This window comes from Manis javanica, chromosome 10, assembly GCF_040802235.1.
Source record: "Manis javanica isolate MJ-LG chromosome 10, MJ_LKY, whole genome shotgun sequence".
Classification (NCBI taxonomy): Eukaryota; Metazoa; Chordata; class Mammalia; order Pholidota; family Manidae; genus Manis; species Manis javanica.
Genome location: NC_133165.1, coordinates 36,440,417 through 36,467,577, shown reverse-complemented (window position 1 = coordinate 36,467,577; position 27,161 = coordinate 36,440,417). Strand labels below are relative to the sequence as shown.

Here is a 27,161-nt window from a genome sequence, read left to right as displayed (position 1 = left end):
GCGGGCAGTTGGTTGCGGCTGACCCCGGAACGGAGTGCAGCCCTCGCGGGCAGAGGGCAGGATATAAAGGGACTGCTGGACTGCGGCGGGCTTCGGGAACTTCCCCGAGTGGCCGTGTTGAAGGCTCACGCGGAGATGGGGGGGAGCGCCCAGAACCCGGGAGTCCTGCAAGGTGGCAACGCCCCTGGCCAGGTGAGAGCCCGGGCGCTGGGGAGTCGGGGCTGGGGGCGCCGGGGTCCGGGTGCAAACCCAGGGCCCTGAGAGTGTGTTTCGTTCCCTGCAAGTCTCTGTATGAGCGGTTAAGTCAGAGGATGCTGGACATTTCTGGGGACCGGGGCGTGCTGAAGGCTGTCATCCGAGAGGGTGCTGGAGAGCTGGTGACACCGGATGCTTCAGTGCTAGGTACTGCCTGTGGCCGGGTGCCATCTGTCCCCTGACCCTGAGAAAGTGATGGTGGCTATGCGAGCTTCACTGCGCTTGACTTTGGGGAGGGGAGAAGCTCTTTTCTTTTTTTCTCAAATGAGCATTTTATAGGGTAGAACATGCTTTGTTAGAACTTGGTTTTTTAAGGGAAAGTGGGGGAACCTGTCTCCCCCTTGTGTGAGCCCTCTGTGGACAAGGGACACTGCGAAGCTCCTCAACCAAACGTTGAGTAAAGGGTTTTCCATAGTTTTTGTGTTAAGTTGAAAGAGACTCGATATAGAGGTGCTGTATCTGCTCTGTTTTCCTCACTGTCGCTTTTCTTCTGCCCTAGTAAAATATTCTGGATATCTGGAGCACATGGATAAGCCTTTTGATTCTAATTACTTTAGGAAGACTCCTCGGCTAATGAAACTTGGAGAGGGTAAGTTCACATTAGGAACTGGGAAAGAAGGAATCATTTGGGCAAACCGTCTAGAGCGCAGATTCTTTGTGCTGGTTTTTCTGAGGCCAGGTTTTGCTAAATCAGCCATGTTCTCTCCCACATTCCCCCTTCCAACCTAGGTTATTTGGGAGATGGCCTGCCTCGCAAGGTTATCTTTGCACTGACTTAACTATAAGGTGTGGGGTTTTTCTTTGTTCAATAATTAAACATCTGTTGAATGCTTACTAGCCAATTAAGTAATCATCTGTTGAATGCTTACTACCTATAATGCACAGTGTAAAGAGAGGATGTTCTCAAATGATTGGAACCCATCAGTCAGTGTGGAAGAGATTGACCTGTGTGCAGATAACTAACCTGGTAGAACTGGGTGAGTTCCTTGGGGATAAAAGCAGTGATGTGGGAGTGCTTAAGGCACAAGTGATTCCAGCTGGGAAGATCAGAGAAGGCTTCATGGGAGAGGGGGAGTCTGAAATGAGCCCTGCCTTTTGAAAAAGATTTCAATTGGGAGAAGTTGGGCATAGGGTGAGGCAGAATTTCTCACAGGAAGAAGCAATTTCACAACCAAAGATGTAGAGGCCAGAATGTAGCAGAGCCTGAAGCCGAAGACTCTAGAGTTTGGGGATGGTGGTGGAGTGGGAAAGTAGGCTGGGAAGTGAATTGGGACCACAGTGTCCTGTGGATTTGGACTTGAAGGCAGAAGAGGTGGGTAGTGTTGGAGCAAGAGGCTTCAACCAGTTGTCTTTTCTTCCAGATATTACCCTTTGGGGCATGGAGCTGGGCCTTCTGAGCATGCAGAGAGGCGAGCTGGCCAGGTTTCTGTTCAAACCGAGCTATGCCTATGGAACGCTAGGCTGCCCTCCCTTGATCCCTGCAAACACCACTGTCCTGTTTGAGATTGAGCTGCTTGACTTCCTGGACTCGGCTGAGTCAGACAAGTTTTATGCCCTTTCAGCCGTGAGTTCTGGAGCGCAGATGTCAGCACTTTAGAGATAAATGGGTTTGTGTTGTTGGTAATTATCCTGCCGATGAACCTCCGCACTAGTGTGGCTGGTGGTGGTGGTGGTGGTGGTGGTGGTGGTGGTGGTGGGTGGGGGGAGAAGTTCCCTCACTGCTAGTACATGTCTGTCTGAATAATGACTCATGGGCCAAAGTCAGGCTATGGGCTTGTTAAGGACAAGCGATTAGCACTCTTGAGTCACCCTCTGCAAGACAGGAAACATTTACTCCTCCACATTGTTTGGTTTCCAGCAGGTCAAGCATTGGTAGCTTATAACTAGGCTGACCGTATTTAGTGTCTGACCCAGGACACCCGAGAGTGAAAGAAATTATAGCTCACGTCCTGCTACCCCATCAGTTAATAAGTGTGGACAATCCCAGGTGGGCGGGCCATGCAGCCTCTGTCCCCATAACTTAAGCACTGCCTTTCCTCTGCAGCTGCTCACTTACCTGTCCCAGAGAGGCTTGGCTCAGTCTCCGCTGCAGCCATGTACACTCTGCTGTGCTGTCTCACCCTCACTGTACATGTGGCCTTAGATGTCCATCTAGGGTTACATCTGCAACTGTCCCCCCAGCTGAACCACCATCCCCTCCAGGGAGGAATCTTACCTTTTTCTCAGGTTTCCACAAAGTAGATAGAGGCCCGGGTCCCACCGCCAGTGTGCTGATTTAGCACCTCTGAGGGTAGGGCCAGGACATGTGTATGTGAAGAGAGGCTCTGTGGAAGATTCTGGTACTTACCCAGGCTGGAGCATCACGATTATGAGAACAAGCAGGGCTCTGGGCAGCCCGAGGCCTGTCCAATGCGTGTGGGACATACGGTGGCCGGGAGACCTGATTTCTGTGTTTAGCAGGTTCCGTCACTTTCTATGAGAAACCATTTCTTTAGGGAGTATCTCTGGGAGGCTTAAAGAAGTAGATCTTCTGGCTCGGGTCTGTAAACAGGAGCAGGAATAACACCAGCCTGCTGCAGCTTCCTTGGGGATTCACAGAGATGATCTCTGCAGAGGCACCCAGCCCACTGCCTGGCACATGCACGGCAGGAAACAAAAGTTCCCAGTTTGAAGGAAAGAAACCTGACAGCCATCATAGCACTTGCGTCGTGGCATTGTGCTTTCGGTTCCCTTGCCAGGTATCCTTGTCTTTGATTCTCAGGAGCAACAAAATGAGTTTCCGCTTCAGAAGGTCCTAAAAGTAGCAGCTACTGAACGGGAGTTTGGCAACTACCTTTTCCGCCAAAATCGTTTCTATGATGCCAAAGTGAGATATAAACGGGTGAGAATGCTTTAGAAATAAAAGTTTAGACCCTGAAAACTTGTGTGAAAGATCTATCTCATCCCTTGTTCTACTTTTGATATGCAGCCATTGAGAAAACTCTTACTAAAAAATCCTCATGCCAAAAAACTGACTGGGCGAGGGAATGGGATCTGGAGGAGCCTGGTCATGTGCTGTGTTTGGATCTGAACGTGGTTACGTGGGTGTGTTCAGGTTGTGACATCCTAAATCCTTTGCTCTCATTTCAACCACCTTCACAGCCTTTTCCCCAGGAGTAGATTCCATTTCAAGCAAACACTTTTTTTGCTCATCTGTGAGAAGCAACTGTGTTGAGATTTCTTGTGAGATTGCAGCAATTCAGCCACACCTTCAGGCCCCACTGCTAATTCTAGTTCTCTTGGTGTTTCCCATCTGCAATGACTTCCTTCACTGAAGTCCTGAACCATTCAAAGTTACTCACTGAGGGTTGAAATCCACTGCAGAAGTCCTGTTAACGTTGACATTTTGACTTTTTCCTGTGAGTCACAAATGTTCTTAATGGCATTTACAATGGTGAATCCTTTCCAGAAGGTTTTCAATTGACTACCCAGATCCATCAGAGGTATCATAATCTGGCAGCCTTACAAAATGTATTTCTTCAATAATAAGACTTGAAAGTTGAAGTGCCTCCTTGATCCGTGGGCTGCAGAGTAGATGTTGTGTTGGTAGGCATGAAAACATTAATCTCATTGCACATCTCCATCAGAGCTCTTGGGTGACCAGGTACATTGTTAGTGAGCAGTGATATTTTGAAGGAATCTTTTTTCTGAGCAGTAGGTCTCAACAGTGGAATTAAAATATTCAGTAAACCAAGTTGTAAATAGATATGCTATCATCCCAGGCTGCTTTGTTCCATATGTAGAGCATAGGCAGAATAGATTAAGCATAATCCTTAAGAGTCCTATGATTCTTGAAATGGTCAGTGAACACTGGCTTCAGCTTATAGTCACCAGCTGCATTAGGCCCTTACAAGACACTCAGCCTGTCCTTTGAGGCTTTGAAGTCAAGCATTGACTTTTCTCTAGGTATGAAAGTTCTAGATGGTGTCGTCTTCTGATAGATGGCTGTTTCATCTCCTTTGAAAATCTGTTGTTGAGTGTGGCCATCTTCATTAACGATCTCAGCTAGCTGGTCTGGATAACTCGCTCTAGCTTATGCATTGGCACTTTTTGATATGGAGACAGCTTCTTTCCTTAAACCTCATGCACTCACCTCTGCTAGCTTCAAACTATTTTCCTGCAGCTTCTTCCCCTCTCTAAGCCTTCACAGAATTGCAGAGAGGTAGGACCTTGCTCTGGATTAGGCTTTGACTTAAGGCAATATTATGGCTGGTTTGGTATTCTATCCAGAGCACTGAAACTTTCTCCATATCAGCAATCAGGCTGTTTTACTTTCTTATCATTCATGTGGCCACTGGAGGAGCACTTTTAATTTCTTCAGCAATTTTTCCTTTGTGCTCTGAACTTGGCCAACCGTTGGTACAAGAGGCCTGGCTTTTGGCTTATCTTGGTTTTCAATATATCTTCCTCACTAAGGAAGACAATAATTATTTCTAGCTTTTGATATTAAGTGAGTGATGTATAAGTCCTCTTTCCACCTGGGTGTTTAGTGGCCCTTGTAGGGTTATTAATTGGCCTAATTTTGATATCATTGCATTTCAGGGAATAGGCCCAACAAAAAGGAGAGAAACTAGGAATGGCCAGTCAATGGAGTGGTCCGAACACATTGAGTTCACCATCTTAGGTAGGCACAGTTTGTGGTGCCAAAACACAATTATGATATAATATCAAAGATCACAAACCACCATAACATACAGTAGTGATGATGATAAAGTTTGAAATGTTGCAAGAATTACCAAAATCTGACACAGAGACACAAAGTGAGCAAATGCTATTGGGAAAATGGTCCCAACAGACTTGCCCAATGCAGGATGGCCAGAAACCTTCACTCAGAATCTACAAAGTGCAAGAAAATGGGCTGTGCCTGTCCCATGGAAGAAGGCAAGAGCAAGGACTGGGAGACAGGAGGCCACCTCTCCCACGGAGGCTTTCCCTGATGTCTGCTCCTTGGCCATCCATTAGGATTTGAAAGAGGCAGCTGAAGCTGCTGGAAAACTCCAAGTTTGGCGGGCAGATTGTAGCACAGTTGCCTCCCACCTGGCAGCACCTAGGCATCTCTTCAGGGGCCATTTGGTTCTCCGTGGTCTGCCCAGCATAAGTGCTGAGCTGCCGACATCTGGGTTGTTGAGCAGGAGACCAGGACAGAGGGTCTCACTGGCTAGTGTTGAGACTGTCATTTACTACCCTTGTTATCAATTTCCTGATAACAGTAACTTCCTGCCTTCTACTGTCTTCTGTCCCTGAATCAGGAGTCTCTTGGTTCCATTTTTGCAGAAAATAGACTTCCTGATTCCTGAGGTGGTGGGAAGGAGCAGCCATCTGGACACTTAGGGACAGGGAGTTTTCAAGCCATTCTCCTTTACCACTTCTACCCACTGATAGTGTCAGATCCTAGTGCCATCAGTTGTCAGGCCTCTGAGCTGCAGCCTGGCCTCTTGTATGTTGGCATTCTGCTCTGCTGCATCGGTCACACCATCACCGTTCACTCAACCACATCGGGTCTGCTATTGATCATCCCTCTTCTTCATTCATGATGGACTGTGCTTTTCTATTCCTTAGGATCGGCGAGAGCAGAGGCTGTGTGCACAGTCTGCCTCGCTCACCCAGGAGCTTAGCAATGTCCAGTCTCTACAGCAGCAGATCGATATTGATTAAGCGCTGCTGTTCCCAGCCTTTTTCTTAGCCTTGAGTGGGACACAGAAGTATCAGTTCTCTAAGAATTTAAATCTATCTAGGAAGACAAGATGTAGGGAAACAACTAAATTAGATCTAAGGCACCTAGTACTGTAGCTTTTCTCAAGAGAGGAAGATTTTTGTGGGCTAAAACATCTGGTAGCAGCTTCTTAAAGGAAACAGCACTTTAACTGAGTCTAGAGGGATGAAGTAACAGAGAAATAGAGGGGAAGAAATTAAGTCTGGGCTGGAGAAAAGAATGAGCAAAGGTATAGAAGTGAACAGTGCCTATTCAGGGGGCAGGTGGTGGATGCCTAGTCTGAAAGACAGGTTACATCTGAAGAATAGCAGGGAAATATTGATGAGGCCATGAGATTCAGGAAGACATTAAAATGTATTTAGATTGATTTGGATTTGATGGAGAGGATGGAAGGGGATGACTGGGGGAGAGTTGAGTTGATAAAAGTCGTATTGGAAAGAGACAAAGCTTACAAGTAGTGGTACGCTGGGGCTCATGAGAGCCAATCGTAAGACTTTTGGGAATTTTTGAAAGCCAGTTAATGTTACTTTAGTAGCTTGAAATTAGCTATGGTGGGACTGCTTACACCACAGGAATAGACAAATACTACAGGGCTCCCCCTCCCCCGAGAGCTGGTTGTTGAATGTTTACCAGTACACTGTGTATGCAGGACGTGTTGAGGGGACAAACTTTCATTAATGAATATCTTAGAACAGTTCCTAAGCATGGTGCAGCTAAACTTGTTACAGGGGTCCAGGAAGGTATTTAAGAAGGTGTGAGTTATGCTGATAGAAGAAAAGATTCTGGAAATATTTTCAAAACATGAATGGCTAGAGTTGGTAAAGTTTTATATGTAAGTGATGAAGGAAGCAGAAGAATAGCATTACTTCGATGCTTCTGGTCTGTGAAAAACTTAAAAACAGAGATAACTGGGAAAGAGATTTAGTTAGTTTCAGTTTTTGGTTACTAATGAGAATAGCCAGGTAAAAATGGTCAGTAGAAGACTGTTGCCAGGTGGCAGATTGTTCCATGATTCCGTTTAGATGTGAGAACCAGAATTCAGGTGAGAGATCCGGGGTGGGTGGGGACAGAGACCAGAGTCGGTTCAGAAGGTGTGAGGACAGAAACTGGCATAACAAAAGCCTGGGCTCAGAGGTGAAGGGAAGACAAGGAAGGCTGGTAGCTTCTGCCTACAGTACTGTCTTCTCTCGCATGTCTTCCATTCTGCCAACATTTTCTTTTATTTTCTTTTTTCTTTTTTCTTTTCTTTTTTTATTTTTGCTATCATTAATCTACAATTACATGAAGAACACTATGTTTACCAGGCTTCCCCCCTCACTAAGTCCCCCCAACACACCCACTACAGTCACTGTCCATCAGTGTAATAAGATGCTGTATAATCACCACCTGTTTCTCTGTGTTGCACAGCCCTCCCCATGTCCCACCCCCACATTATACATGCTAATCATAATGCTCCCTTTTTCCCCGTGCTTATCCCTCCCTTCCCACCCATCCTCCCCAGTCCCTTTCCCTTTGGTAACTGTTTGTCCATTCTTGGGTTCTGTGATTCTGCTGCTATTTTGTTCCTTCAGTTTTTCTTTGCTCTTATACTCTACATATGAGTGAAATCATTTGGTACTTGTCTTTCTCCATCTGGCTTATTTCACTGAGCATAATACCCTCTAGCTCCATCCATGTTGTTGGAAATGGTAGGATTTGTGTTCTTCTTATGGCTGAATAATATCCCATTGTGTATATGTACCACATCTTCTTTATCCGTTCATCTACTGATGGACACTTAGGTCAACATTTTCCAAATGGAGTCTTCTCTAGGCATGTTGACACTGTTCAGGCGTTGCTTTCATTACTTTCTTTTTCTTTTGCTGTTGTTGAGATATAATTGACATGCCATAAAATTTACACTTTTAAGACATACAGTTCAGTGGTTTTTATTATATTCACAAAGTTGTGCAACTATCACTACTAATTCCAGGACCTTTCTTCACATCAAAAAGAAATTGTACCTGTTAGCAATGACCATCCCCCCTACACCCCTGATAACTCCTGTTTTACTTTCTGTTGCTATACATTTCCTGATTCCAGGACATTTCATGTAAACAGAATCATATATGTAGTCCTTTTTGTCTGGCTTCTCTCATAGCATGTTTTCAAGGTTCATCCATGTTGTAGCATGTACCAAATTTCACTCCTTTTTAAGCTTTGTAAATTTTGAAATGAGAAAGTGTGAGTCTTCCAATTTTGTTCTCTTTTTTAAATATTATTTTGGCTGTTTCCCTTCAATTTCCTTAATGAATTTTTGGATCAGCTTAACCATCTCTGCAAAAAAGACTGCTGAAATTTTGGTAGTGGTTGCATTGAATCTGTAGATCAGTTTGGGAATACTGTCACTTAACATTAAATCTTTTCAACAATGTTTTGTAGTTTTCCCTTTACATGTCTTGCACTTCACATGTATTGCAATTTCTTTTTGATGCTACTGCAAATGGAGTTGTAAATACAACTCTTATATATTGATCTTATGTCCCACAATTTTGTTGAGCTCATTTTTCAGCTCTAGTCGTGTATGAGGATTCTTGGGGCTCCCTATGACAAGATCATATCACTCCTACTGGCCACCTGCCTTCTCTATCCACAGGCCTTGTTGCTTCTCCACCGGCGATCAGCACCCCATGAAGAGCAGCACTTGGTGGAGGCCGCCAAGCTTCTTGTCCTCCTTAACCTGTCCTTAACCTATCTGAAGCTGGAGCGACCCACCGTGGCTCTGCGCTATGGAGAGCAGGCTCTGACCATTGACTGCAAGAATGCCAAGGCCCTCTTCCGGTGTGGACAGGTGTGTTGGTGGGCAGGGACCCAGGAACAAATGGCTTAAAAAAGTGGTGGTTATAACTTGGGCTGCAAAAATACTGTCTTTTCAAGATAAGCTTTGAAATTCTGTCCTTTGACAGGCATGTGTCCTCATGACTGAGTATCAGAAGGCCAGAGATTTTCTAGTCCGGGCCCAGAAGGAAAAGCCCTTCAATCATGACATCAATAATGAGCTGAAGAAGCTGGCCAGGTGAGACCGCTGTTTGTAGGAGTGCAGACAGAGAAGGAGCTCTAAACCAGAGGCTCCCAGCGGGAAGGTGGGATGAACCTCCAGATTGCAGGTCTGGATATTTCCCATCTCCTGTGCCCCTGCCCCAAATAAGCACCCTGAAAGAAGGGGGCTGGTGTAATTTTTAAAAGGGCTTTGCTCTCCAGATACTCTTTCCCACTTGCCACTGTTCTCAGCTGACTGCAGAAAGGTGTCATAAATCCTGGTGTGATCTGAAATGGATCATTGAGGTCTGATTCATAGCATAGCGTGACTTTCTGGTTTCCAAGTGGTATCTATACCAGTCTTTCGGTAATGTAACTTTTTGATTGCAGAAGTTACGTTCATTGTAGAAAACTTCGAAAATACCAGCATAGAGGTAGGAGTTACTCACAGTCCCATCACCTCTTAAGAGATCCTGTGTTTTTTTGTTCTTCTGTATTGGTGAGATTCTCTCCTCCTGTTGAACATTAACCATCTAGTCTAGATTGCTCCTTAAAGCTTCCTGACATTAAAGTCTGAGTGTGCACACCTCTCACATGTCAGGCGTTTTAGGACCACCCAGCAGTTCCCTTTCTTGTATTTAAAGTATCCCATCAAATTAGATACAGAAGTTTGGGCATCTGATCATTCTTCAGCATGAAAATCTAGAGATAAGTTAGAAGCTACTGAGTGTGAGACTTCACTTGGAGCGACTCAGCCTGGCAGGTAGCTCCTGGCTTCCAAGGCTGCCATCCTTTCAGAGTATGGGTTTGTCTAGGGGCTTCTGAACAGCCCTTTGGAGCCTCCCCTGCCTCCCCTACTTGTCCAGCATGGCTTCCACCCACTCCTGATTCACTTCGGGAGCTGCTGAATGTTCAGCACTTCTGGACCTAAGTGGAGAATTCCAGCCACCAGATGTCACCTCCTACAAAGACAGACCTTCTCTAACTAGTGTGTCTCTCTGCAGCTATTACCAGGACTACAGGGATAAAGAGAAAGAAATGTGTCATCGAATGTTTGCTGCTTGTGATAGTGGCTCTGTCGTAGGAGACAATTAAAGGTAATCAAAGAGCTGAAGCATAAAAAGCTTCAGGATTTTGTCCAGTATATGAAAGTTGTGGTTCTCCTTGGACCACCAGTGAATAGCAGCTGACTAAATTTAGGGTAGATGGGAGGAATGGAAAAGTTCCTTTTGGAAACTAATGACAGAGTGCAGGGTGCACACACTGTGGGCCTTCTCACTGAGGGAATCACAGAGACTGGGAAGTCCACCCAGAGCCAGAGGTTAAATTTATAGGTTTGGGAAGCCATAAGCTTTAAAATTAAAAAAAAAAAATCCCCCCCCATGTTTTGTGTTACCCTCTCCCTCATAGTAGCTAAGAACCTGAAACCATGAGTATAGTTATTAACGGGATGGTTTATCTGAGCTTTGGAATGAAGAATAATGATTCTTTTAGTCGGGTTTTCTCTGAAAACCTGAAACCCTCCAACGTCACTTTATAACTGACACATTATTGACTAAGCCGAGTCCAGATGTCAAGGGTCAGGCAGGGGCTGTGCGCAGCTCCAGTCCTGCTCATTGCCAGTGTGGGAACCGACGGGGTGCAGAGCAGAACGTTCCCGGGCAGCACACACACTGGGGTTCAGTGGGCATGGGGTTCAGGTTTCCCTGTGAGTACCTGTGGTAACCCTCTAGTCTTGTTTACTATTACTTAAGAAAGTCAATGGAAACAAAATCACCTGCCTTAAACACCTGCTTAGCTCGGTCGATAGCTCTGTTCTCTTGAGAGAAGTTAAACAAGGCATGACAAGAAAACAGCTGCCGCACGGGCTCATGGTGATAAATCTCTCCTTTGTTGCTGCCTCCATCGCTGCAAAAGGGGCTCGAGAGGAGGCAGCTGTGAGAAGGCCTGTTCATCCCAGATGTTGTCGCAAGCGACCTGCCCACTGCTGCCCTCTGCCCTATCAGAAACTGCCAGTCGATATGAGGAGTACATGTGGCCTTCTTCACTGCCCCTACCCCTGTAACCCTGGCCGTCAGGTCCTCCGGGGACACTGGAGTACTTGCAGGTCCTCTGAACCGAGACAGGCAGAGGACTCCTCTTGTTTGGCTACTGTGACTATCCAGTAGCAGTGGGGGCCGTGCGGCCTGCCTGTCAGGGAGGCTGCAGTCGCCAGGGCGTCCTAGACACACAGCCTAAGACCCAGCGGCAGGCAGCGCGGGGCCTTCCCGCTGGCTTTGCCTCCCGGCTTTCTTGGGCAGTACGGCGTCTGGGAGGCTGTAGTTTCCCACATATTCCCATGTATTTCCCATATATTTTACCACAGCAGTGACTGTACTGGGGTCTAAAGTGACTGTAACTGTCACAGCCCTGCTGCTGCTGGGGTCGAAGCACGTGTTGGTCTTCATGTTGCTGGTGTTCGCTCTCCTTTTCCTCTGTTGTACTTGTGCCTAGTCAGTCACTTGAGATGTTCAGGGTTTTTAGATAGTTTTGAACCTGGTTTTGACTGACTAGGACCATTTAAAATTTGCCTTTGCCTCCCAAGATGTCAGGTAGCACTGACTTGTCTGTGTCTCATCTTCCAGATGCTGGATGCTTCTGAATTTTCTGAGATCAGAGACCATGTCTTTTCCATCTTTGTATTTTCTAGCATCTGGAACCGTGCCTAGCACATGATTGGTACTCAGTAAATGTTTGTTGGCTCAGGTATAAAACAGTGCTAGACCAGCCTCTTTGGAACCATACCTTCCAGGCGGGCTCTTGTACTGGCCGTCAGGGCTCTTGGTATTGCAGTGACACAAACCCATCTAGTGTCAGCTAAAAAAGAGATTTACCAAAGGGCCCTGGGGCAGCCAAAAGTCAAAGGAGCAGGTGAACCTGTGGTTCCCAGGGCACAGGGGCTCGTCCCGTCTCTGCTCTGAGCTTGTAAGGAGTGCTCAGGTGCCCGTTCCCGCAGCCTTTCTGTTTGAGGGAGACTCTTCCTACTTTATGCCTCGCTCTTCTTCCTGGACCAGCCGTAGCTCCAGTTTGGAAGCTCCTGAGGCAGGACTATTGAGGGGTGTGCCCAGAAAGAGCACCCTTTCCTAGCACCACATAGTAGGAACTGGGCAGCCATGAGTGTCTGAAGTAAGAAGTCTGCTGTTCCCAAAACATAAGGGGCAGGAGATGATGGGCAGGTAAGAGGAAGATGCTCATGGAGGGCATTTAGCTATTGCAGCATTCACTGTGCTGCTGCATGACTTTGGGCCCCCCTGCAATGGAGCCAGCAGGTGCTGGGCCAGCCTGCGGGTAAATTCACCAGGGGAATGGAAAGAGGCAGGCACGGGAGGCCTCCCCTCCAGAACGGATGAGAGGTACTCCCTGTCAAAAAGAATCCTAGTGACAAACAGGAATTCAGCTGAAGGAGAATGTCCGTAAGGCCCAAGGGTCTGCAAGATGCCCAGTGGCAATGGTGGGAGGAACAGAAGCTAAGTATTCTGGAGTAGAGAAGTTTTAAGTGGTGGTTGGTGGGGGCAGAATTAGAAGCTCAGGAGTGATCACTCGTCCCTGGGGTAAGGGGGAACGCCACCCCCTGGAGTGTTCACAAGGTAAGCTGCTTGGTCTAGACAGACAGACAGACGGGGAGGTGGGGTGGCTACTGCCCACAGTCGTCTTACCTAGGCATCGTTTTTAACTTCTTTGCTTTTGGTTTGTCATTTATCTTTCTTTTACGTTGTCTTGATAGCATCACTCACCATTTATTTGGGGTTTTTTTCCCTTAGTTTGTTTCTATTTTGATCAAAATATTTATGAAACATTTTATATGCCAGGCTTTCTTTTACATGTGTAGATTGTTTTAATACACCATCACTAAAATGTACATATTATCTCCGTTTTATAGACGATGAATGAGACATGAAGAAGCTAAGTAACTTGCCAGGGTTACATGGTAAGTGGAAGAGCTGGGGATTTGAAATCTGGCAGTCAGGCCCTGGGCCACCAAGTTGAAAACCAATCTATACAAAAGGGTTCACCAGAAGAAACCAGTTTTAACTTCTCTTCTAGGGATTCTTCCATATAGCTAAATACTATGTTTATATTGACATTTCCTGATTTTTATGAGTTTTAGACATATATCTATTGACTGCCTGCTCGGATAGGATAAGTACCATTTTCTTCCTCCCTTTTAGTTATATAGCATTATTTAGGTCCCCTATTAGATTGTTGTAGTGAAAATAACACTCATATTGACGTTTCTGGTTTCATAAGCTAATGGCAGTATTTCCTATGCTCCCCCGCAGCCGATGCTATCACTAACGGAAAAGCCAATGAATGCTACCCTGCTTTTTCCCCCCTTTTTTGTTGTTCCTGCAATTTCTAATTGAATTTCTTTCTTCCTTGAACTGTTGATCTCTTTAAAAGCTCTGTGGTACCATACCATCTAAGAATTTCCTTTCTTCTAGGTGACCTCTGTCTTGGAAATCTCCCTATTTGTGTAACAATCTGTACGGATTGTCCTGTGGGTCTGGTGCACAGCTGCCATTCTGAGACTTTTATCTCCTGCACTGAGTCCACTATTTCCCAGATCCCTTTTCTTGGCTTACTTCCTCGTGCTGATGTTCTCCAGTAATGTAGATGTGTAAAAGATAAATTTTCCAACTCTTTGTCTGATTCACACTTGATCACAAACACACAGCTGGGTGTACATTTTGGAATGAAGAACCTCCTCCCCAACCAAGCTTCTCCCCTAGTTAAAAGCTCCCTCCCCCGTTAGAATCTGTCCCCTTAGCCCTACTTAGAACACCTCACCCACTCAGACCTGGGCCCTGGGCCCCTCCTGCTGAGACCTTTCCTGTCCCTGCTCACACCCTGCTGCCCCCAGGACTCATCTCCCTCAGGATGCCCCAACTCCAGATGCTGGGTGCAAGTCAGACAGCAGGCTGAGCCTTGGGTGGTCACTGCCGAGGAATGTTTTTTTCTTTCTGTCTGCAATTTTTAAATATCTCTTTGTTCTCGATTCATCTAAAACTTCACAGTAAAGTGTTCAGATACACCCGATACTCAAGTCCTATAGACAGGCACCTTAAATCTAGCAGTTCAAGTTCTTAAGAGCTAAGAATTCTTCTATAATATTTCTATAGTGACATTTTCTCCTGTTGTTTGCCTAATCCTCCTGTTCTGGGATCCCTGCTGCCTGGATGTCGGACCTCCTGAAGTGACCCTCCACAGCCTTTATGACTCTTTAAAATGGTCTCTTCCCCCAAATCCCAACCCTGCCCTAGAGATGTACTTCGTTTTCCAACTCTTCCATTGTTTATTTGTATTTTAATTTCAGTGGTCAAATATTTGAATCCACAAGTTCTTTTCAGATTTCCCTTTTTCATTGTGTCCCACTCTTTTTCACCCTGTTTATATTGTGAAAAAATCCCAAATTTACACAAGTAGAGAGAATAGTACAGTGATCCCCCTGCCATGTACTCAACATTTAGCTTTAGGAATCATCAATGTAAAGGTGATGTTTTCATCTATGGCTGCACCCGTTTCTCCCCAAGGCAGCACGGCTGGATTAATTTTAAGAAAATCCCAGTAATCAAATCATTTCACCCACAGGCATTTCCCTGTGTCTCCCTAAAAGGTAAAGACTGTTCTTCCACATTTTTTCATGTTCCCTGAAATGTTTATTTTTCTGCTTGTTAGCTTTGACCTTTCTTTCTCTCTTCCATGCTGCCAGCTTTGCACAAATGGCTGGTGGTTCTTAGTTTGCCTTCACACTTAAGAAGGAAACAGTAGAAAAACTGAGCAGGAGCTCTGTGTACCTGGCTAGGGCTTCTCAATTCCTTCTTAAGGCTGAGCAGGTGGGAGGCAACCAGAATGCTTTGGGACCCTTAGATACCAAAGGGAAGGGCTCTGCTCTGGGTACCAACTCTTACACCAGCTTCCCAGGTGGTCCTCAGGTAGAGTTTTTCTCCCTAAAGTAGTGGCTGTAAGTGCTATGTCACTGTACTCTGTATAACCCAATTTCTAGTGAAGTTGAACATCTTTTTGTGTGCATATGGTCATCTGTGTTCTTTATGCAAATGGCCTCTTGATATCCTTTTCCCACTCTTCTCATGGGTCTTTTTTTTTTTTGTCATTAATCTACAATTACATGAAAAACATTATGTTTACTAGGGTCCCCCCTTCACCAAGTCCCCCCCACAAACCCCATTACAGTCACTGTCCATCAGCATAGTAAGATGTTGTAGAATCACTACTTGTCTTCTCTGTGTTGCACAGCCCTCCCCATGCCTCCCCGCAACATTATACATGCTAATCGTAAGGCCCCCTTTCTTTTTTCCCTCCCTTATCCCTCCCTTCCCTCCCATTCACCCCCGTCCCTTTCCCTTTGGTAACTGTTAGTCCATTCTTAGGTTCTGTGATTCTGCTGCTGTTTTGTTCCTTCAGTCTTTCTTTGTTCCTATACTCCACAGATGAGTGAAATCATTTGGTGTTTGTCTTTCTCTGCCTGCTTATTTATACCCTCTAGCTCCATCCATGTTGTTGCAAATGGTAAGATTTGTTTTCTTCTTATGACTGAATAATATTCCATTGTGTATATGTACCACATCTTCTTTATCCATTCATCTGCTGATAGACACTTAGGTTGCTTCCATTTCTTGGCTATTGTAAATAGTGGCTTTTGTATATAGAGTTCTATAGATGTCTATTATGTCCATCTGTTCTAGTGTGTTGTTCAGTGCCTCTGTGTCCTTATTTTCTGTCCGGTGGATCTATCCTTTCGAGTAAGTGGCATTTGAAGTCTGCTAAAATGAATGCATTGCATTCTCTTTCCTCCTTTAGTTCTGTTAGTATTTGTTTCACATATGTTGGGCTCCTGTGTTGGGTGCATATATATTTATAATGGTTATATCCTCTTGTTGGACTGAGCCCTTTATCATTATGTAATGTCCTTCTTTATCTTTTGTTACTTTCTTTGTTTTGAGGTCTATTTTGTCTGATACTACTGCAACACCTGCTTTTTTCTCCCAGTTGTTTGCATGAAATATCTTTTTCCATTCCTTGGGTTTTAGTCTGTGCATGTCTTTGGGTTTGAGATGAGTCTCTTGTAAGCAGCATAGAGATGGGTCTTGCTTTTTTATCCATTCTATTACTCTGTGTCTTTTGATTGGTGCACTCAGTCCATTTACATTTAGGGTGATTATTGAAAGATATGTATTTATTGCCATTGCAGGCTTTAGATTCTTTGTTACCAAAAGTTCAAGGTTATCTTCTTTAGTATCTTACTGTCTAACTTAACTCATTGAGCTGTTTTAAACACTGTCTGGTGATTCTTTATTTCTCTCCCTTCTTATTCCTCCTCCTCCTTTCTTTATATGTTGGTTGTTTTATTCTGTGCTCTTTTGTGTTTCCTTTAACTGCTTTTGTGGATAGTTGATTTTATTTTTTGCCTTTAGTTAATATTTGGTTGGTCTGCTTTCTTTGCTGTGATTTTATTTTCTCTGGTGGCATCTATTTAGTCTTAGGAGTGCTCTGATCTAGAGCAGTCCCTCTAGAATACCCTGTAGAGGTGGTTTGTGGGAGGCAAATTCCCTCAACTTTTGCTTGTCTGGGAATTGTTTAATCCCTCCTTCATATTTAAATGATAATCGCGCTGGATACAGTATTCTTGGTTTAAGGCCCTTCTGTTTCATTGCATTAAATATATCATGCCATTCTCTTCTGGCTTGTAATGTTTCTGTTGAGAATTCTGATGATAGCCTGATGGGTTTTCCTTTGTAGGTGACCTTTTTCCTCTCTCTAGCTGCCTTTAAAACTCTGTCCTTGTCCTTGATCTTTGCCATTTTAATTATTATGTGTCTTGATGTTGTCCTCTTTGGGTCCCTTCTGTTGGCAGTTCTGGGTGCTTCCGTGGTCTGAGCAACTATTTCCTCCCCCAGTTTGGGGAAGTTTTCAGCAATTATTTCTTCAAAGACACTTTCTATCCCTTTTTTCCTCTCTCTTCTTCTTCTGGTACCCCTATAATGCGAATATTGTTCCATTTGGATTGGTCACGCAGTTCTCTTAATATTCTTTCATTCCTGGAGATCCTTTTATCTCTCTCTGCGTCAGCTTCTATGCGTTCCTGTTCTCTGATTTCTATTCCATTAACGGCCTCTTGCACCTCATTGAGTCTGCTCTTAAGTCCTTCCAGAGATTGTTTCATTTCTGTAATCTCCCTCCAAACTTCATCCCTTAGCTCTTGCATATTTCTCTGCAGCTCCATCAGCATAGTTATGAGCTTTATTTTTAATTATTTTTCAGGGAGATTGGTTAGGTCTATCTCCTCAGGGTTTGCCTCTGTGATCTTGGTCTGTATCAAATTCTTCTGCCTTGTTGTGGCGATAGAGGTATTTGTGGGGAGCTGGTGCGTGTGTTGACTAAAAGAACATCCCTTCTTGCTAGTTGTGGTCTTCCTCTCCTGGGAGAATGGGGACCCCTAGCAGCTTGTGCTGGGCAGCTGCACGCAGACGAGGTTTCTAATTCTAGCCCAGCCGCTGTGGAGTAAGCTCCGCGGTTGCTGTGGGCATGGCCAGCCTCAGGCTGCTTTTCCAGTATGGCAGAGTCCCTTCACAAGGCGCTGGGTTCTCGCAGGTGTGGATGTAGTCTGGCTGTTGTCCTGTGTCTTCTGGTCTCTCTTTTAGGAATAGTTGTATTTGTTGTATTTTCAAAAATATATATGGTTTTGGGAGGAGATTTCTGCTGTTCTACTCATGCTGCCATCTTGGTTCTCCATCTTGTGGGTCTTTTTTATGTTGTCCAGTAAGAACTCTTTTATGTGAAGGATGTTAATTAAATGTCAGTAAGTTCAAATATTTCCTAGGAGTCATTTTGAGTATTTACAGACTTACACATGTCACTCTTTCCTGTATGGTCTCTGGAATTCTTATCATGCCTGTGTCTGTCTGTGGGTGGGAGCAGTTCTGTACTGAGCGGGCAGAGGGTTTCCCACCAGCTCTTCCCAGAGCCTGAGCACCATCCCATGTCTGTAGTGCTTCATGATGTCTGTAAACCCTTCCGTTTAACTTTCCCAACATGCCTTTGAAGGAGACATCATTTCCATCCTACAGATTGGGGACAGAATATCAGACCCTTTTCCTGTGGAGAATTTTGTGCTGCGTGTAAACAACTGACTATTTTCATTTAATTTGATTGGAAATGTAAACCCCAGATGATATCTGAAGCTTTAAATATATTCAGCTTCTTCCTTCATTCGGAGGGTTACTGCTGGTTGCCCATGGATTTTTATTCCTCTCAGATATTTACGAATTTCCTACCTCTTCTCTGCTTTCTGTACTTACAAAAGGTTAAGCCTTTGGGCTGTAGAATTAAGAATATTGTGCCACTTTGCTTGGTCAGCCTCAGGGAAGGAATATCTTAACAGACTTTTAAATGTTTTCTGGGAAGTCAGAGCAGCTCCCAGGAGGCTCCAGTGGAAATAAGGCCAGGATGTGATGAGCGCTCCCCCGTGAGTTGGATTCTGGGGTTTAGTCCTGGTTCAGAGTGGGCCGCACTGAGTTTGGTGCCAACACAGGCTGGAGGCTTCCTCCGGGGCCAGGGATTCCCTTGTTCCAAAATAGCCTTCCTGTGTCCAGGCCGGACTGTCCAGTTCCCAGGAAACCCTAGGAGCCGACGCTTCTCACTGTACACCTGGACCTTGCCAGGGAATGTTTGATTCCCTTCTTCACAAAGAGATTAAAAAGAAATCTGACATCTGCTATCAAGTCTGTAAAGATATTTCATGCACCCAGTTAAACATGTCTGAGTCCTGAACAAATAATTTCTTTAAAGGTGTTTTTGTAACTTTATGTACTATTAATTCTGACTTTTATTCCCTGCATCTCTACTTTTTTTTTGTCTGCTCAAAATAGAGTTGTATTTCTCAAGGGTAGCTGGGCCAGGCAAGCATTCCTTGTTGTCAGATGAGGGTCACATAGTTTTCCAGGCAGGCTGTTAGACACCGTCTCTTGATCTTTCGGATATCTGTGAAATGCCTTTTCTCCCAGCTCATGGGGTGGCACTGAAGTCATCCTTTTGTTGTGTGACTATAAATAACGGCACGTAGGCTGGCCCCTTTCCAGCCTGCCCCTTCCTGGGAAAGCATTTCCCCTGGTAATATCTCTGATCCTTCACTGCACTCTGCATCCTCTCTTGGCAGCCATAATGGGTTGCAGACCTGCTTCCTACTGAGGTTTACTTTAAGGGATCCTGTGTTCTTTGTGGGTGAGGCTACTTAAATTTCAGGAGATAACTAGGTTCCCTTTTCTAATTTTCAAAACCAGTGGCTACAGAAGTGCCCTTTTGCCATTTGTTACAGGGTTGGAAGGTGGGCAGTTCTGCTTCTCAGCCTTTGCTGTCTTGCTGTGACCTTTGCCAAGTGTCCTGCATCATCTGTGGGATGAAGGGATCAGACTTCAAGGTCACTGTGCACCTCCCTAGGTTCCATCAGATGTTGGTCTAGTCAGTTTTTTATTTCTTGGGTTCATAATGAGGTGTGTGAACCCTGTCTCCAGGTATATGTAATACCTGGCATGGATTCCAATAAAAAAGGGTAGAGGCAGATAGCTCAATAAGTGAGCCTGAGCACTAGGAGGTTAACGTCCATTGAGTGTCTCAGCTCCTTGAGACACCGGAGCTTCCGGACTGCCCTGTCTGGGTTCTGCCAGAGCCGCTGCAGACCTGGAAGCAGCTGTGGAACTGGGATGAGCCCAGGAGCTTCAAGAACCTGTGGAAGGGTTTTCAATCTGTTAGACAAAGGGAGTGTAGAGCCGTGGGCACCGACGCTCTCCAGCACAGAGGACGACTGGATGCTCACATGGACGCCTGGGACAGCACCACATTGGTCCTTGGCACAGCCTGACAGAGAGGGACATGAGACAGGCGCAAGCCTTTGTGCTGCAATTCTCTCCGGCATCCTGTGATGTTGCAGGGCTCGATATTAGGGGTTAAGGGCTAGCTGGCTGTGATCGCCATGAATGTAAGCAAATGCCTGTGTACTCGGTTTCTGTCACTGTGGTAACAAATGGCCTGTAGAGGCCACCCCCACACCCTGGCTAGTAGCCCCTTCCTCCACCTTCAAAGCCAGCAGCACAGCGCCCTCAAATCTCCCCCCTGGCCTCGTTGTAGCTCGCCGTTGGTCCCTTCTTCCCCTCTGCCTCTGTCATCATTGTTCCTTCTCTTCCTCTGACCCTCCCACCTCACCCTTATAAGGATCCTTCTATATGCAATCCCACCCAAATGATCCAGGATAATCTCCTAGCTCATCCTTGATTTAATCACAAAGTCCTTTTTGCCATATATGGTAACATGGTCACAGGCTCTGAAAATTAAGGATCATTATTCTGTCTGGCATACCCTCTTATCTATCAACATCTACTAGGGAACTTAAAATCGCTTTAAAGGTAACTCAGAACCTATATCCTCCCAAATGTTCCACGCTTAATTCTTCCTATGCCAAAGATAATCACAGCAGCCTTCTTTGGAGCATTTCCTCGCTTAAAGTGACCCCTTCTGGTGGCTGGGGGAGTAAGGGCTGTAAGGAGAAGACTGGGCCCAAGACGTTCACAGCCAACAGATAGAGCCTGGATGCAGACGTGGGGTGAGTGGAAAGGAGCAGAATTTGGGGGCTATTTGAGCAGGCAGAAACAGACAGTTGGTGTTGGGATGGGGAAACAATCAAGACTGATGCCTGGACCTCCAGCTTTGATAGTCGGGGCCCTGGAGGTACTAGCAACTGAAGTAGGTTCAGGACAGGCATTTTTAGTTTGGGGCCTGAGGAACATGAGGGCTAGCAGAGAGCTGGACATGAGTCGAGGTCTCTGCAGTGAGGCTGGCTGGCTGGAGAGCGCGTGGCGGCCACAAGTCTCTGTAGGGCAGTAAAATCCAGGAATGTGAGTGAGTCACGTGGAGGAGGTATAGACGAGGAAGGCACCGGGCTGAGAATGGACCACAGAAGCACCAACATGGAATTGGAGAAAGACGTCAGGAACAGGAGAACGAGCCCCCGCGAAAACCAGGGAAGCAAAGGGGAGATTTAGTTGAGAGTCTGCCGGGGGCATCAGGGGCTCCATGAACCCCCAAACAGTAGTGTGTATGCACAGGGTCTGGGGCCGAGGTGGGGAGAGGCAGCTCTGACCGCTGCCTGGTAGGGCGGCAGAGCGGGCCGGCTGGAGGACACAGCCAACAGGCAGGGTGGCTAGACCCAACATCACAAAATCAAGTGTGCTGGGGCTCCTCCCAAAACTCTCCCTCATTTGGAATTTATCTGAGCTTCCTGCACGGGGCTCTTCCAGGTGACTAAGTGCCTTTGAGAAACAGAACCAGGTAACTGGCTTCAGGGAGGGTCTTTGAATCTTTGCCTTCATGTACAATGTTGGCGCACTTTCTGGGATTTTGAGGAGGGATCCAAGCCTTGACTGACTTTTTTCAAAGGGTTGTATGATCCCTAAAGGGCTAAGACCCACTGTTCCAGAGATTTCTCACGGATTCTGCTAGGGGCTGTCGGTTTCCTCTGGTCCGCTCGTGAGTGCAGGACGCAAGGGAAGTGCCACAAGCAAGGCTGAGACGTGGGGCTGGCACAGGATGCCGTGGGAACTCTGCTCACCCTGCCCCAATCCTCAGCTCTGTCCTCGGGTTTCCAGCAAAAACGTCCTGGGCTCCAGAGCCTCCGGCTCATGGTTCCAGGATTACATCACCTCTCCGTCTTCTCGGTTACATTTTCACACTCTTCTTTGATTACTGCTCATTATTTTGTGCAGTTATTGTGGACACTGATCAGATCATTGCTCGAGTTTCTGTTTCACACTGTGCCTTGTCCCCAGGCCTGGGGTTTGCTGTCTTCACAAGCAGCTTGTTGAGTATTAATATATTCAGCTGGCATCCGCTCCACGGGACCTTTGTGGTCCCTGCCTACGTTGGACTTCTTTTGTCTTTGTGGCTCTCCAGGCTTATCTTTCCTTGAGCCAGGGATAGGTGACAGCTTTTTCCTCTGACCGCACTTCAGGGTGCAAAGAGTATTGGATTTTCAAAATGAAATGTGAACTTCTCCATTTTGATACTTTTTCATTTATGCTGGAGTGTTACTTTTTATTGGTTTCAGTTTAAAAGTTCAACTAACTTTTAAGCTCATAAAATCCCAGTGTCTAGTCTTAGAGGTTATCTCTACCCACCAGCATTCCCAGGAACCGTGTTCATGCTGAACGAATATCCATTACAGGGTTTATTTCTAAAATCATTTCATGGGACACAGACTAGATTGAAACAGTTTTTCCTTTTCCATTTTATTAAACTAAATCATGGACACTTTTAAACCTATTCAAAGGGAGAAAGAATAGCATGACCTTTGTGTACTCATTGCCCACCTTCAACAGTTACCAGCATTCTGCTCTTCCGTTTCCTCTACCCACCCCACCCACCAACTTTTTGTCACCATTTACATTATAAAGATACTACATGTTTACAGTTTAAACAGAAAAGGGGAAAAGTAAAAGTTTCCAGGCCCCAAGCCCACTTTCCAGAGATAACCACTGTTGTTTGATGTGTATCCTTCCTGAAGGGTTTTATGGCTATTTGAGAATGTGAGTGTATGCATAATGTTCCCCACAGACAGAATTATACATCGGTACTATGGTTTTCTTAATGCATTTTGGGTGTTTTCTAAGCCAGCACACAAGAAACTACCTTATTTTTAAATGATTGAGTAGCGTTCCATTCTGGGAGGGTATCATAATATTACAGGGATTAATAGATAGGAGGTAAGGTAATTATCTCCATTCTGAGTTTTCTGTGATACTTATTTAAATTTCACATCACTGGGTTGTGATATGTATATCTTCATCTGAACTAGGTACTGTAAACTGACCTCTCAAGCAGCTGTACCAACTTAAGTCCCCTTCCACTTTGGCTGTCACGGGGAAACTCCATTCCCATAGCTATGCTGTCATTTCTATCAGACATTCTAATCTTTGCCATCTTGGTGCATCTGAAGTGGGATCAGAATTAGAATTAGCCTGCCACTGATCAAGCATCTTTTCCCAAGTTTACAGAGTCAGGTGTCCTTTCTGTAAATTGCCTGTTTGTTTCTCTGTAACCAAACACCTTTCTGAATTTTTTAGCTTTTGAATAGTTCTGTCACTTGCTTCCCTGGATATCTAGGCTTGTGATCGTCATACACAAGTAATGGTAAATTTGTCTTCTCCTGTCCACCATTTACGTCTCCTGTTTTATCCAGAGCCTACCCAGTTCTGGAGCTAATGCTTCCAGAACGCTGTTACGTTGTGGGGATGACTGAGCATCCCACCTTTCAGCTGTGATGGAATTGCGGCTGCAGCACTGTCAAGTGATGCTGACTTCTGATTGAAATACTTTCTTTTTAGCACGTTAAGGAAATGTTTTTTTTACTAAAGGCTTTTATCAGGATTGATTGTCATCAAATGCCCTCCTGTCACAAAGATAAACTCCTTTTTGCCCTGTGACCTATTACTGTGGTCTGCAGAGATGAATCTTTGATGTGGCAGCAGCAGAAATATTTCACACTTGGAACTGCTGTGGGAGAACAGCAGAGTTCCTCTTACACAAAAAAGCAGTTCCTTCCCTAAGAAAAATGCACTGATGGGACATTTGTAATGAAAGACCTTTACACTGAGCAGGCGAATTTGAGGAAAAGGGAACTAAAGTTACTCTTCATCACAGGTTAATAGGAATATTTTGCTTTCCTCAAGCTGCTTGATGCTGCAGAGGGAAGAGCTTCGGGGGAGGGGGGCTTTCGGATGTGCAAAGACAGTGGAGGAGGGACCAGGGCCCCTGTGAATCAGGCAGAGCCCTGCATGGGCCCAGAGGCAGCCTGAGCACATCGTGCTGATAGGAAGGGGCTCCCCGCCCCTACAGGTAGCAGCTTGTCAGGAGGCTGTCCTGTTTCTGCGGACTGGAGTCCCAGAAGCAAGATCCTGTGCCTGGAGCCCCCTTGTACCTTTCCACTGTTTCAGTCTGTGCGTCCTTGCGTCCTACTGAAGTTTCATATCTTCTAATTTGTTTAGTGTCTATTTTCAGCTCCCATTTTTAACCGACAAGGAATGTCTTGCTTCCTTCTAATACTTTCATGGTTTTTGTTTAAATTTTTAAGCTATTGACAGTTTATGTATACCCTTAATTTGAAGTAATGATCTAACATCCTCTTCATTCAAATGTCTAAATAGTTGTATCAAAACCTCTGTCTACTGACTTAAACTACCATATATAATACCCTGACAAAGGATTAAGGTCTATGTAGGGTAAACTAACTCATTCTCCACTTTAGTAGTGGGGTGACTCCTGCACATTTGATGTCCGTAGAACAGAGTTGGCAGTAGTCGGGGGCTAACTAACTGCGCTGCATCCGCACTCCAGCGCGCTGCCTTCTGCTGTTACTGACTGGGAGGCGGGCCTCTGTCTTGGTTCACAGGTAGCTCTGGGCCTGAAAATCACGACTGCCATTGGCACTCAAGCTGGGTAATTACCAGTGGTCAGAGGAGGTGTCAAAGTAGTTTTTGCCCCGAGGCTGGACATTTCTTGGTGTGACTGCATCAGAATCATTAGCTATGACTACTCACATCTTGTTCCTCCATGACTCTGCTTGGGGCTGGGCAGCAAAGTGCTTCTGACATTCTGCCCTCATGCATCCTCGTGGTCGTGCCCCCATCCAGCTGCTCTGTGACTCTGCCCTACCCCTATTCGGGGTGCCTAGCAGAGCACAGCACAGGCTCCCCACTCTAGTGGCTCAGGCGGCCCTCACCTTGGTCGGGCCTGCGAGCGGACTGTCTTCTGGATCCACACCTGCCTCTCCAGTACAATGGTCTGAGATGGCTGGACTTACCTGGCAGGGTGGGTTCACCGAGGAATAAATGGGAAGTGAGCTGTGCCCGATGCCTTCATGGCCCTGCAGGACAGGGCCCCTTGCTCAGCTCCATGGTCATTTCCCACCTTCCCTTCCCGTGTTCATGCCCTGCCCGCCGCACTGGCCTCCCCAGTGCTTCTCTCACATTCCCATCACATTCCTGACTCTCAGGCCTTTACTCTGGTATTCGTACAGTCTGGAAAGCTCTTCTCCTAACTATTCAGAGCTCAGTTTACTCAAATGTCCTCTCTTCAGAGGGGTCTTTCTGTTTATTTTATGTTAAATAGCAACCTTTGTTATTCTGCACTCTCATGGCCATAATACTTTTACCTTATTTTATTCATCTCTATATCCCACTAAAAAGAGTTCCGAAGGAGTGGTGACTTCACTGGCACCATATTTTTCTATAATTTGTTACAAAGGGCAGCCATCAAAGGCTTAACCAGCAGAGAGCCACAGTATTTATGGGCACAAAAAGTGCTGTTTGTTCTAGATTTAAATGAGAAGCCTGATGAACAATCAAGGAGGAAGCATCAGCTGCCCCCCCTGCCCCCCTGCTCTGTGCCCACCTGCTGCTGCCCCAGGGGGGGAATCATGGGGCAAGTTTCACCTCAGAAACTGCTGTTGTTCTGGAAGGGAACAGAGGAGGACTCCTCAGACCCTGAGCCCCCAACGTGGCCTGGTGGGCTGCTCACCACCACCTTTGTGTTCCAGGGCTCTGCGGCTCAAGGCCCAGGGCAGAGAGCTTTCACTGTGTACCTCCTTCAGGTAACTGTCACAGCTCAGTGAAGTACGTAGTATCACGCATACTCTGTAGATAGGAAACAGGACATGTGACCTTCCCAGGGTTACTGTGCCAAATAGTGGAACTCAGGAGTCCCTGTCTCCCTGCTGGCCGCGTGTGTGTGCTGTGCTGTGCATGAGAGCCTGTCTGGCCTCACTTGGCCCCATCCTGAGTGGCTTGGGCCATCCTGGCATGCATTCAGGGGTTTGTGCTGTCCCACTGAAAAGTGGCTGCTCATACATTTGGCTCTTTGGGGGTGTTTTTTACATCTTCAAATGGTTAAGGAAGTGGCTCTCCCATGAAACAGTTGAGACTAATCAATAATGCTCTCCCTGTATTCATAAGTGAGTCACTTATTTGAGAGCCTCATCCTTGAACTGGGTGATCTTAGGGTCCTCTCTTGCTTTTCTGGGACCTTCCTGTATTCTTGATTTGACATTTCAAAGCCTCTGTATTAATGGGTAACCGTTTCCCAGGACCCACCCCATAGGAGCTGTACAGCGCCTGGCATCAGGGTGTGCCAGGGCTGGGTGTGGCTCCCGCTGATGCACGGCTGTGACCTCACGTGGCACCTTCAGGGTGCCGCTGCTGGGCACTGGGACAGCCGAGTCCCGCTGTGTTTCTAACTGCTGTGTCTGACTCCTAGGTTCTCCAGCTAACTACAAGCAAGAGAAGCGAGGCTTCTGGAGTTCTCGGAGGCCTTTGGAAAGACTGCCCCAATGTAGACTCTGCGGCGGGGCCCTGCTCCGAAGCCAGGCCGAAATTCTGCGGCCCTGGGCCATTGCCTCATCTCTGACCTGCTAAAATGTGTTTTCACAGGTGCTGTTTGCTGTTTCACATTTTCATAGAGTAGGGAAGCTGTAGCTACTGACAAGTAGGAAAATGCTTTTTTTTTTTTAAGGCAGTTGCTGTTTTTTTAAAAAATGGAATTAGTCCTTGGTTTTTCTCCCAGTTGGAGCCCCTTTCCGACTGCTCGAGTCCCTGGGTGAGCACAAATAGAGGTTGCTTTGTGTGTTGTATAGGGCTCTCTGCTTTGGAAAGAGAGAATTATGTTACAAATGTTGTTGAAAATAAATAAAACATTTCCTTGTCCTTGCAAGATCCAGTATAAATTGTGTGAATTCAACCAAACTTGTAAAGTCAGTAGGTGGGGTAGAGGAACAGCCATTTGCTAAGACCAGTCGGATCAGTAAGAATGGGAATGGGGTTTGTTTTCTAGAGCCAGAGCAATTGTTTTCAATTTACTTAATAATCACGTGCTCATGCATTTGGGTTGGGGTTTCCTTGACGCTCCCGTCTGTGCAGAGCCATTGTGGGGTCAGGGAATTGGAGACCTTGGGGGCACCCGGCAGGCAGGTGGGGGCCCCTAACCTGTGCTCTCGCCCCCACCCAGAGCGGAGGTGGGAGACGCCCTCTTCGCGGTCCCA

At 46.0% G+C, this 27,161-nt stretch overlaps 1 protein-coding gene across 3 annotated transcripts; it reads left to right on the top strand.

Annotated features, from left to right (window-relative positions):
* Nucleotides 1–26,815, top strand: FKBP6 (FKBP prolyl isomerase family member 6 (inactive)). Of its 3 annotated transcripts, none has more exons than XR_012121729.1 (10): nt 1–192; nt 285–402; nt 755–844; nt 1,617–1,819; nt 3,017–3,136; nt 8,643–8,837; nt 8,953–9,062; nt 10,030–10,122; nt 12,945–12,992; nt 26,381–26,814. XR_012121729.1 is itself a non-coding variant. In XM_037003057.2 (9 exons), the coding sequence occupies exons 1-8, from the start codon at nt 136–138 to the stop codon at nt 10,118–10,120; spliced, it is 984 nt and encodes a 327-aa protein (XP_036858952.1). In that variant the 5' UTR covers nt 1–135; the 3' UTR covers nt 10,121–10,122; nt 26,381–26,814. The 3 variants fall into 3 exon arrangements, 1 of the variants encoding a protein (XP_036858952.1); XR_012121730.1 differs by lacking the exon at nt 1–192 and adding an exon at nt 1,141–1,232 and having other exon boundaries at nt 366–402; nt 26,381–26,815; XM_037003057.2 differs by lacking the exon at nt 12,945–12,992.
* Nucleotides 26,816–27,161: the final 346 nt, after the last annotated feature.

Coding starts and splice junctions, on each gene's coding strand:
- FKBP6 (XM_037003057.2), top strand. CDS start 136: ATGGGGGGGAGCGCCCAGAACCCGGGAGTCCTGCAAGGTGGCAACGCC. Junction 193..284: donor GTGGCAACGCCCCTGGCCAG/GTGAGAGCCCGG, acceptor GTTCCCTGCAAG/TCTCTGTATGAGCGGTTAAG. Junction 8,838..8,952: donor CCCTCTTCCGGTGTGGACAG/GTGTGTTGGTGG, acceptor GTCCTTTGACAG/GCATGTGTCCTCATGACTGA.